General features: G+C 30.3%; 2 protein-coding genes across 2 annotated transcripts; one reads left to right on the top strand and one right to left on the bottom strand.

The window, feature by feature from the left end:
* The first annotated feature begins 1,423 nt into the window (after nt 1-1,423).
* LOC124911643 (pentatricopeptide repeat-containing protein At4g18975, chloroplastic) lies at nt 1,424-3,001 on the top strand. Its single transcript, XM_047452147.1, has 6 exons — nt 1,424-1,802; nt 1,880-1,998; nt 2,117-2,213; nt 2,284-2,427; nt 2,493-2,705; nt 2,792-3,001. Exons 1-6 carry the CDS (start codon nt 1,761-1,763, stop codon nt 2,987-2,989), a joined length of 813 nt encoding a protein of 270 aa, XP_047308103.1. The 5' UTR covers nt 1,424-1,760; the 3' UTR covers nt 2,990-3,001.
* Nucleotides 2,832-10,244, bottom strand: LOC124911642 (alpha,alpha-trehalose-phosphate synthase [UDP-forming] 1-like). Its single transcript, XM_047452146.1, has 17 exons — nt 9,833-10,244; nt 8,580-9,080; nt 8,112-8,500; nt 7,902-8,016; nt 7,674-7,775; nt 7,170-7,320; nt 6,453-6,541; nt 6,269-6,317; nt 5,782-5,882; nt 5,039-5,226; nt 4,832-4,949; nt 4,551-4,730; nt 4,347-4,469; nt 4,193-4,280; nt 3,959-4,089; nt 3,764-3,862; nt 2,832-3,508 (listed from the first exon to the last, which is right to left on the bottom strand). The coding sequence occupies exons 1-17, from the start codon at nt 9,884-9,886 to the stop codon at nt 3,128-3,130; spliced, it is 2,859 nt and encodes a 952-aa protein (XP_047308102.1). The 5' UTR covers nt 9,887-10,244; the 3' UTR covers nt 2,832-3,127.
* Nucleotides 10,245-11,873: the final 1,629 nt, after the last annotated feature.

The following is an 11,873-nucleotide window of genomic DNA, read 5'->3' as shown; positions in this document are numbered from 1 at the left end:
AAAAAAATTAACTAAAGTTTATAAAATTAAATAAATTAAATAAATATATTAATAAATTTTATAAATAAAAAGAATAATTAATTTTTTATTTCAAAATTTTACCAAATTTTATTATAATTTATTTATATTTTTTAATAAAAAATAATATTCATATTTAATAATAATTTGAATAAAATTTAAATAAAATATATAAAACGGTAATAAAATTAATATTCTTTTATAATATTTTAATTTTTAAAATTAATAATTAACAAATACATAAATTTTGAATAATAAATAAAATTTAATTATTATTATTTAATTTAATAAAATAATAATATAAAACATAAATTCATCCTAAATTATATTTAAAATAAAAATTAATAATATATAATTATAAAATTATTATTAATATATATATATATAATTATAAATAAGAATATTTTTTTAATTAATAAATATTAAAACAATATTAATAAAGATTAAAAGAAATTAATATATTATAAATTTGGTAAAAATGGAAAATAAATATTATAAAATAGTTAAAATTTTAAAAAAATATATTATAAAAAAAATAATTATTATTTAATATAAAAAATATATAAATATTTTTAAAATAAAAAATTATTTAACCTGTTCATATTAAATATTACGTATTTAATTATTTATTTAAAATAATATTTATAATTTATATTAGAATTAAATTATTTATAATGAGAATATATAATATATAATAAATGTAAATTAGAAAATAAGTAATATTAATTTTTTTTATAAAATTATATTTATAAAAAAATTATAATTGATTTATCAACTCTTTATTTATCCATAATTATCTATTTTTTATTTAAGATTGAATAAGAACTAAAAATTATTAAGTATTGATATTAATGTTTTTATATTAAGAAAATAATAAAAAATTAAAAAAATATATAGAAAAATATTAATTTTTTTACAAGCCTTTGTAATTAATTTTCACTAGTTATATTAAAAAACCCATTTCAAATAAATCAATCTCTAGCCAGACGAAGAGGACGACCGACGAAGGAGGTTCTGTTTTTCCGGCGCTCCTTATCCTCTGCTCTAGCCCGACGAAAGCAACTCTACCACCCAAGTTTCTTATGCTCCAGACGACTATAAAGCAACAATGGTTTAATATCTGCCCTTTTTTCCTTCAAACAATGTTCACGTTCGTTCAATTCCACTAGTGAAAATTAATTACAAAGGCTTGTAAAAAAATCTATATAGATTCCACTAGGTTCTCTTAACCCATATAAAAGAATCAGGCTTTCTTCATGATTACTTGATTTAAAGAACTCAGTCAAGGTCTATATGCTATTATTAACTAGTAAGATTACTGCGTTTAGGGTTTTACATAGATATTCACCTAAATTAATGGCTAATTTTTGGATTTTCAGACCTAGTTCCGGCAAAAAAAACCTAGTTCCGGCAGAGAAGAACACTAGCAAATTTCTGCAAGGGTGGTCCATATTTATCCAGCAATCTGCGGTTTCACCTTCCAGGTCAGCGGCAGCATCCATTGAAGATAAGTCCATTAAAGTTTATTGTTATTATGCATGTTTGTTTTTTATGCTATCCATCAGTGAAAATCATCCAGCTGAATTGTGTCATTCGATTCATTAAGGCGAGTTTTAGTTCATTTTCAGGTTTGTGTTCTTTCAACCTTTTTTACTTCTAGTTTTAGCTTTTGGATGCCATGAATGAGAGATACTGTTTGATAAATTGATACATGAAACCAATTGTAGTTTCAGAAGCAGAACATGCAAGGGTTTTGTTACAAAAGTCCCATATATTTGTCAATGGTAACTTATTTTGTCCTCCTGCTCCCTTAATCTTCTTTGCTAGCTTTACTTTTGATCTTCTTTGAATATTCTTGTAGATCAGAACTAGAAATGTAGATCCTTTTCGAGCTTCCACCCGATTAAACTGCAAGTTTTCTAATTCTAGCCTAAGAATTAGAAGCCCTACTACTACTACCATCACAGAGACTGCTAACAAGTAAGAATTTCTCTTTCTTTCTTGCTGAAATAGCACTACATATATTCTCAAGTTGATTTCTATGACAATTATGTTTAGGTTTCCATTATGTGTACGGTTTGATTACCCTGGAATGCAGGAAAGCGATTAAGAAATCTGGAAAAAACGAGCATCACTTGTGGCAACGAAGAGATTCAGCTAGATCTGGACATAAGGCTCTTAATCTGGTTCAAATTGTATGTTAGAGACATAAAACATACACCATATCTGGTCAGCTATCGATGTTTGAAAAGACCTAATTTGCAGGTTTCAGGACTGCCGAATGAAAAGGAGGCTGTTTATAGTGCATTAGACAAATGGGTTGCTTGGGAAGCAGAATTCCCACTGATTGCTGCTGCTAAGGCATTGAAGATACTCAAGGAGAGAAATCAATGGAAAAGAGCCATACAAGTAAGGACAATCTATAGCCAATAACTACTAGATTTGTCAATTATTCAATTAATAATATCATATAGGTAGCGAAATGGATGCTAAGTAAAGGTCAAGGTGCCACAATGGGAACATACGAAACTCTACTTCTTGCGTTTGATATGGATGGAAGAGTAGACGAGGCAGAATCATTGTGGAGTATGATTCTGCATACACATACACGATCTATCTCTAAACGGTTGTGTTCTCGCATGATCTCGTTATACTATCATCATCAAATGCCAGATAAGATAATAGAGGTGTGTATTTTGCTCAATGTTGTTAGATAGATATATACAAAATCATTTTATATTTTTTTAAATTAAAATCATTTCATGAACTTCAGGTATTTGCAGACATGGAAGAGTTGGGTGTAAAACCAGATGAAGCTACAATAAGAAAAATTGCAAGTGCCTTTTCATACCTAGGTCAAGCCGAAAACAAGAAACTCTTACTCGATAAGTACTATAAGAAATGGAAATACATTTACCACAAAGGAGAAAGGGTTAGGGTAAGAACAGATAGCTATATTGTCCAATACTAGCAAAACATTGTTTGATGAAAAGAAAATTTGCTAGGACTGTAGGTCTGTACTCTATTATTTCTGGCAATCCAAACCCTCTTTCAAGGTTTCTCATTGTTCCAAATAGCCTTTGTAAAGCTATGCATCCATGATATTTTTTTAAGTACATCCTGACAATTCCTTCAATAACATGACAACTTCTGCCGATGATCCAAGAAGGTACCTGGCCTTGGATCGCTTCCTCCCAACAGCACATGAGAAATAGTTGTCGCCTTTGAGATCAAGAACTGATGAACCTTCTTGAAGAGACATTTTGTCGAAAAGTGCTGGCCACCAATGAGGGCCATTTCCGACATTGGATACTTTCTTCTCCAAAGATGATAGTGGTCGGTTGACCTTGTTTTGAGCTATCTTCGATCCAATTTTTTGAGCTAGAATCTTGATTGACGACGCTCCAAGGGTGTGGCTTATCTTGTATCTAGTTGCGGCAGCTGTTTCACAAGGAAGCTCAGGCTCAAAAAAAGTATATATGTCTTCATCCTGAATCAAAACATAACAAAATTAAGACTTTGTCAATCACAAAAGAATATGCAAAATTCTTAAATCTGTGAATTAAATGGCACAATGTTTTGTTGTATATTATTTTACTTTTATAAGACATAATTTGATTAATTTCAGCATGTTGTTCAAATGGTCTTATTAGATTACCAGCTTAAGTTATTCAGTTAAACAAAAAATTAACTTAATTTGAAATAATCTAGATAATTAAATGACCTTAAATAAATAAACTTATACCTTGGGTAGAAAGTGTCCAACACACAAGACATAGTCAATGGGCATGAGCATTCCTTTGTTGTGAACTATTTCTCCCAATATTCTATCAATTGCTGCACCCTATGATATCATTTAGATCAATACAAATTAGCAATAAATTACAAGGAAATAGCTAAATTACTTATTTCCAATTTTATTATTCTTTAAAGTATATACCTTGGTGACACCAACTGCTCGCACCTCAACAGAGCGCCCACCTTGAATAACATCAACTGCTGCATTCGAAATTGGACCTGTCCATAAATGCTGCAGCATATCCCTTGCTTGAAGCCTTCCAAACTCAACATCTGCAATTTAATAAAAAAAAAAAGTAAAACAGTAAAATGAAAAGTAGTTGAACAAAATCCGATTAATATGGAGAAGAAGCATAGGTAAGACCAAAGGAAGTACCTGCATACTTGTAATTCCATACAAGTGAAGTCTCACGAAGCTCAAAATGAGATCTGGGTGTCCTTTCAGTGAAGTACTCGAAAACATGCTGCAATCATACAGAATGGTGCTTGATAAATCGGTGATTTTTTATACATGTATAACTAAAATATACCTTTACACTGTCAACCCAATCCATGTTTAAGTTTTCTGGCATTGTTGTCATCCACTCTCCTTTAGTATGACGGAGGAACATTCCATGTTCTGCAGCTAACCACATGTTGTATTCACCAAAGTTCTGAATAGAAGACATTCATCAAAATTATATTTGATTTTTCAAAATAAGAAGAGAAATCATGATGAAATTATGGTGTACTACCTCATCTAGACAGCTTCTGTCACTTCCACTGAGCACAACAATTGTTGTTTTTTCGTCATTGCAGAGGTTTTGCAACCGTTCCCTTAACTCTGGATGTAATTTGAGTTCCATCTCTTTTAACTGATCACCTCCTCTTCTTCCTGGGGCATCCAATGGTTCTGTCAGTGTGGCATTAAATCCCTGTCAATAGAAATCACATAAAATAAAAATAAGCGACCATTAGTCACAGTCATGAGTAAACAAGAAAAACAAATATAAAACAAGAGAAAAAGGGTTACTACCAGAATAAGCAAACGATTATTAGATTCAGCGTATCGTTCCCTCGCAATGTTGACAGGAAGCAGAGGTGGAATCTGTTTGATCCGTAGTTCAGCTTCAACAATTGTGTCATTAAGTTCGCTACATAAAAAGAATCATATTATTTTAAGTCAAATGAAGCATTTTAAAGTTATTGCTCATAATATATAAGCGACAAAATGGGTCCCTACCTTACAAAGGTCTCTGCCCATTCCTGGGACGTATGAGTAGTTACATGCATAAAATTGTGGTGGTGTCGTTTTTCCCTTTCATGAGCTGGCATATTCAGAGCATAACCAATAGAAATCGCAACTTCGCTCACATTCCATGGGTTCACCAAAATAGCTCCAGCTCCCAAAGACTGTGCAGCACCTGCAAACTAACAGAAAGAAAATAAAAGATAAATTATTTATGATGGTTTGAAACTTTGAAGGAGTGAAATCAAATTTGTAATGATAAGGACCTAGAATTACATAGTTATTACTTTTTTATTTTAAAAAAAAGTCAATGCAATATGATATAAATGAAGAGTAGTGATACATATCGGGAATTTTTGTAGAAATGATATGTCATTCCATGAGTGGATTAAAAATCTAATAAGAGAGAATTTTCAAATTTTCATTCCACTAATAGAATGACACACCATTCCCTAAAAAAAATCCCAGACATGTATCATTACACATAAATGAGAATCGTTTAAGCATAACGACAAAAGCAATACAAAAATATTAATATCCAAAGTGTCACCAAACACTCCTGAAATACAAGTAGATTAAGTATTTGAAAAACAACAATAAAAACATAAGCAAAAAATGTTCACCAACGAACAAACATAAAATTGAGCGTTAAAATCTAGATAATATTTCATGTTATACTCATTTTCAAGAGAAATGGATGAATACTTGAACATGAAAGGAGGGTTTAAGATGGTTACCTCACTTAAAATAAGAACACCTTTCTTAGAAGCTTGACAGGCAACAAACTCATAACTAACAAGATTCATCCCATCTCTTAAGGATGTTACCAATGCTACATCTGAACCAGTAGTAAAAAAACATTATGAGAACAAGCCTCAGTACATGGAACTTTCACTTATTTAATTTTTCCATTAAATTCAAGGTACAACTCAATGGAACACAATTTGTCAGAAACATCTTTGATTATTATGATTGAATCCTGTTAAGAATGGTCATCACAAATTAAGCAACTCAAATGTAATAAGATCAACAAAGGCTGAAATCAGTCAGCTTTGACATTATCTTATTTTAACAAACACATTATAACAAAGAAGAACACTTGTAAGAAATGAGCACCATTCTCAATAATTGACTGAGAATGTCAATAAACATTATCAAGTTTCCCAAAGATAGATCAACAAATATCACATGATGCATATATAATTCTAAACAATAAATATCTACCTGTAACTGCATATAGTGCACATAATGCATGAAAGTCAAGGGATCGATCCTGTAAAGACAAGAAATTCTTCATGTCATAAAAATACTCTCAAATAATCATTTTAGAAAGACTGTTTTGACTTTTTTTCATGTCAATCTTTTATATGAAAAAAAAGGAGATTCAGTTGTCAAGGGCTAAGCTCACCAAGTGGTGAATTGGAACCGCGGTTAAGGTTCCAAATTTTCCATTAATGCGTCCAACAATTTCATGAACTTGACATGTAAGCTTTTGATCTGTCAATAGAAAAAACATTAATAGACATTTTAAAGATAAAAATAAATAAATGATGTGATTTGATGACCTGAAGAATCATCAATTGGTACTAGTAATCAAGAGATTTTTAATTGGTTAGAGAAAACATTACAACACTAATATGGAACAAGTAGTTATAATATGTTCAAAAGATTTAAATGAGTAGAAGAGACTTGAACTCATCTCCATAAAGTTTTCTTAAAAGAATTGTAAAGCCATGAAATTGTCACTCATGACACTTGTAAGACAGATAGATGAGTTAATGCAAGCATGTTAAAGCCAAATACAGATGCACGATTTGCAAGAAAGAATAATTTATTAAGAAAAAACTCATTATAAACACTTTTTTTTATCTCAATCTAGATCGAAATCCAAATAAGAACCCATCAATAAGTTTTAAAATCTGGATTCATGTCTAGATGAGATATGTAACGTAAAAAAGTGTTTCCAAATTTAAATTCATTATAATGATTTGGTATTGATAAATAATCAAATACCAAATTTCATTAATATTCAACAAGAGTCTCATTCTGCACTTTAGATCCTTTTATAATGATTCATCAAGTAAACTATACAAAAAGGAAATTAGAAAGACAAAGAAAAACATACACTCTGGGACGTCGGTCCTTGTTGGTACAGCAATTTGCAGCAGAACAACTTTATCGCGCCAATCTGGGTTCTCTTCAAGAAACTTTTCAAAAGCCAAAATTTTTTGAGGAATCCCCTTTATCATATCAAGACGATCAACACCTAACATAACCTGTTTAGAATCTACATAGTTATAAGAACAGTCATAACTACTACAACTAATGACAACTATTTGAACATCTTGTAGTTAAAAACTACAAAAATCTCTATCTTAAACAAAAAAATATAAAAACGAGATTTAGCCAAATTGTCTTTGAAGTTGTGTCTAAGACAAAAAAATCATTGCACAAAGTTCCTAAAACAAACCAAATGCTCATGCTCAACACTTATATCATGGTTTGAACAATTTCAACACTCTTTTGGTGAGTTACTCAACACAAATCTTAACGGTGTAACATCTCCAAAAAATAAATAAATTGTTTGGCAATAATACTTACACATAAAAGATGTAAGAAAAAAAATTACCTTCCTACCAGCGAATCTCCCTTTCAACTCTTTGATGTGATCCTGAACTTGTGGTAGTTCAAGAGCTCGAATAAATCTATCTGAATCTATTCCAATTGGAAACTGCAATATCATGCTTATAATTACAAAAGAAAAGATAATATGTAACACTACTCAAATAGACTTAATATAAATGGTACAATGTACGGAAAAAAAGAGGTACAAAAAAGGAGTCCATTTATGACATACCGCTGCTACACGAGTTAACTTGCCTTGATCTTCTACTCCGTCAGGTGTACCCTCAAGCCCAAGAATACGGGTACAGGCACTAACAAAGTGTCTTGCATAATCATAAGTGTGAAATCTGGAAAGGCATAAATTAATTAAGGAAATAAGACCATGTACACCGTTATAGATTAACAAAGAATAAAATAAAATCTTAGAAGTTGCAAAGCTTACCCAACCAAATCAGCTGCAAGAACTGCTCTAAGAAGCTCTGACCGAGAAGGCAAAGTTCTATGTATTTCAGAGGAAGGAAATGGAGTGTGGAGAAACCAACCAACCTTCATACTACTATTGTACTCTTTAAGGCATTTTGGAAGAAACATTAGGTGGTAATCATGACACCAAACAATATCACCCTCTTCATAATGCTTGTTCACCACATCAGCGAACATTTGATTGGCCTTCTTATACGCATCGAACTGTGACTGAAAACTACGAGTGGTTGCCAACCGATCTTCTTGTGGAAGCCCAAGATAATGAAAAAGAGGCCATAGTATGTTGTTACAATACCCATTGTAATATTGATGAACAATCTCTTCGTCAAGAAAAACAGGAATGCACCTCTGAAATATTAAGTTGTTAGTTAATTCAGTTTTAGTGAAAATTCAAAATGTAAAATTTAAATATATTTTATTTTTTTACTTTTTCAGCCAGTGCTTTGCTGAGTGTTATCTGTCCAATTTCATCTGGTACATTTACTCCTGCCCATCCAATCCATTTTGCTTCAAATTCATTCACACCAAGAAGTGCACTGACCAAACCACCAGCACTAATCTCTAGAGTCCACGAATCCTCGCCCTTCCTAACCGCTGAAACTGGAAGTCTATTTGCCACAACCAGTAGACGTTGTTTTGTAGGTCTCCCATCTTGCTTAAAACCATTTTCAATCTGAGCCCTTGCTGATGCAACCCCTTGCAAGAACTCCTCCTCAGAAAGCATGTTATCCCCATCACTGAAAAACTGTTCACTAAAGAAATCTATTTCTCTGTTTCCATCTTTTGTTTCATCATTGGAAGGAACTGATTTATTCAGCTTCCTTAATTCTCTTTCCCTCAAAAGCCTTTCCAGTCTAGTAGTAGGAGTCAAAGGGTCATAGCTATTATTATACTTATTTGTACCAATATGTGCTGTTTTCAATACTGGCTGTACATAAGAAACAAATTAAATTCTTTAATCTGAATTTAATCTTTAAATAAAAAGAGAGTTAAAAGTAAAACTCACTACAGAACAAGTGATTAAAACCACAATGATTCATATCAGAAAGGATTATTCATTAATTAATCCTAATGAATTTCATTGAAATTTACTCTTAATGAATCATAAGACAGTGAAAAGTAAAATTCGTTACATAACAAAAGTTTAAAAGCAAAAACCGTACATATCAGAAAACGATTTTGTTTTAGACCAAATTACTTCTTCTGAAAGAATTTATTTGAAATTTACTCTTTATGAACAAGAAGACAGCAAAAAGAAAAATTCACTACAGAACAAAAGATTTAAACACAATGATACACAATTTATTGACATAAACCTCTATCAACAACGTGTAGAATAGCAAAACATGGCAAAAAGCAAATGATTAGATGACAAAGGGTGTGCACCCAATTGTAACATGCACTCAAGTTTCAATCAATCTGTCACTTTCATGAAAATAAGAAGAGAAAAAGACATTTTTTGTCTCAATAAGGAAAAGAAAATGATAGAATCATCATACCTACTCCATTTGGTTACACTGGGCAATGAAATACAGAATCAATATCATAAAGGAGAAAAAAAAACCTGGGTTTTTGTTCAATCAACCTAAAAAGTATATATACCCTAGTCACAATAAAATGTAGAACCCAAACAAGAAATTAATTGCAATAAGAGATGAAAAATGAGAAAAGGGTATGTACCAAATTACTCTGAAGAATATCGATCTCCTCTGAGTTTTTAAGCTTCGCCGCCATAGCTTGAATTTACAAACCCTACCTATAGATAGAGTATTTGGGTTACAAAAGGAGTGTCAGCATACGTAGGGAGGAGAGAAACCCGTAAGCTGGCTTCACGGATATTTTTGTGGGTAGCTGCTAGCTGTGGTCACAACCGATAGATGAAAAATCCGATTCCCTTTGAAAGATTCTTTTTATCCATCCATATCTTGAGATGTATTGAAATTCTAGAGAGAAGGCGACCACCACCGATATAAAGAAAAAGATCTGAGAGAGAGGGTTACAACTCAACAGCTATAAAACCTTATGGGGAAGTTCCCCATAGCGCAGAACTCTTTGTTGGCCATGCAGGGCGAGGCGTTGGCATTTGGCATCTAATAGTGTTTTCTTGTTTTCGAGATTTTTTTTTTTTGTAATTTCTTCACAAAAACAAAAAGCCCACAAATCATTTCTGCTATCTGAGTATTTAATTTTCATAAGATACACAATTATTTTTCAAAATTTTGTATTAAAAAATGGATTTTAATGATATAAATATCAAATTTTTAATTTGTGACAGGTAAGAATTTCATGTATATTACCATATGGATAAACTATTAATAGCTATCATTATTATTATGATTTATGATGAATAAAAAATTTGGTAATATCATCAAAGAAAATGTATCATTTTCAAAAATTTGGACAAAACTTAATGTTTTTGTCATAAATAAAAAAACCAAACTCATTCATAAAATTATATTATTTTTATTTTATTTTAAATAACGTGTTTTTATTAATATGTGTTAAAAAAATTAATCATCATCTATAATTAGGGGTGTTTAATATTTGGTCTTAACCGAATATCCGATCGAATTCGAATTTCATTTTCGATTGTCGAATCGAATTTTAAAGAATTCAAATTAAAATACGATTTTCGGTTTGATTTTCGAGTTAGGGTTTCAACTTGAAAACCAAACCGAAAACCGAATTCATTTTTATTATATATTTTGTTAAGTATTTTATATATTAAATTAGGTAAGTCGATACCCTTCCAAATTTATAAGACTTTAATTCCTAAAATTTCTTGATGGTGAATAATATAATTGTGTAGGTGTGTTCAATATTTGGTCTGAATCGAATATTCGATCGAATTTAAATTTCATTATTCGGTTTGGTTTTCGAATTTGCTTAAAAGTAAAATAAAAATTCGAGAAATTCAAATCAAGGAACTCGAATAATCCGAAACCGAACCGATGAATACTTATCTATAATTAAATTATTTTATTGATGTTAATTTTGTTTCATTAGCATTGATGTTTGATTTTGTTTTGAGTACGTGATATCATTAAATAATACAAATATCAAGTTTTGTATTACAAAAAAAATGTTCAAAATATATTACTCATTTTTTTATAATATTATTTTCATCTAATCTAATAGCAATGAAATATTTGGTAATATCATTAAAAAAAAGAAAGTAAAATAACCTTTTCAAACTTTTGCTTAAAAATTAATTTTTGTCATAAACAAAAATCAAGTTCTTTTATCAAAAAAAGAAAGTTTAATAATCTATTATATTATCTTTTTCTAAGTTTAATAATCTATTATATTATCTTTTTTTATAATTATTGTGGTTCTTCTTTTTCTATTTTTTTATAATTATTGTGGTTAAAGATATAAAAATTATTAATAAAAAAATGAATTAAGATAAAATTTCTCCAAATGTGTTTTACATGTGGTAGTGTTTGTTTGGAAATCTTAAATAAAGTCATATCTTTTAATTTTATTTTGAAAGTATTTTTATTGGTATTTTTTTTAATTTATAAAAATCAATTTTAATAATACAAAATTGATCTCGTTTAAAACTCAATTCCTTAAGGTGAAGTAAAGATTATGAAGGTGGATTATGACAATTTAAAACTGTGCAGTAACTGAACTGAATTGTCTAGTTTAGGGCAGTTTTTCCCCGGTTTGACTGATGATCGGGATGGTATTTGTGTCCCTGATCGCATCTTAATTCTGC

The sequence above is a fragment of the Impatiens glandulifera genome, chromosome 8, assembly GCF_907164915.1.
Source record: "Impatiens glandulifera chromosome 8, dImpGla2.1, whole genome shotgun sequence".
Classification (NCBI taxonomy): Eukaryota; Viridiplantae; Streptophyta; class Magnoliopsida; order Ericales; family Balsaminaceae; genus Impatiens; species Impatiens glandulifera.
This window is presented reverse-complemented; position numbering and strand designations above follow the sequence as displayed.

Bases quoted from the DNA above. Each gene is read 5' to 3' on its own strand.
- LOC124911643 (XM_047452147.1), top strand. From the start codon at position 1,761: ATGCAAGGGTTTTGTTACAAAAGTCCCATATATTTGTCAATG. The intron at 2,214-2,283 runs GTATGTTAGAGA...CCTAATTTGCAG, and splicing joins CTCTTAATCTGGTTCAAATT to GTTTCAGGACTGCCGAATGA. The intron at 2,706-2,791 runs GTGTGTATTTTG...CATGAACTTCAG, and splicing joins TGCCAGATAAGATAATAGAG to GTATTTGCAGACATGGAAGA.
- LOC124911642 (XM_047452146.1), bottom strand. From the start codon at position 9,886: ATGGCGGCGAAGCTTAAAAACTCAGAGGAGATCGATATTCTTCAGAGT. The intron at 8,017-8,111 runs GTAAGCTTTGCA...ATGCCTTTCCAG, and splicing joins CTTGCAGCTGATTTGGTTGG to ATTTCACACTTATGATTATG. The intron at 4,090-4,192 runs GTACTTCCTTTG...ATTAAATTGCAG, and splicing joins ATGGAATTACAAGTATGCAG to ATGTTGAGTTTGGAAGGCTT.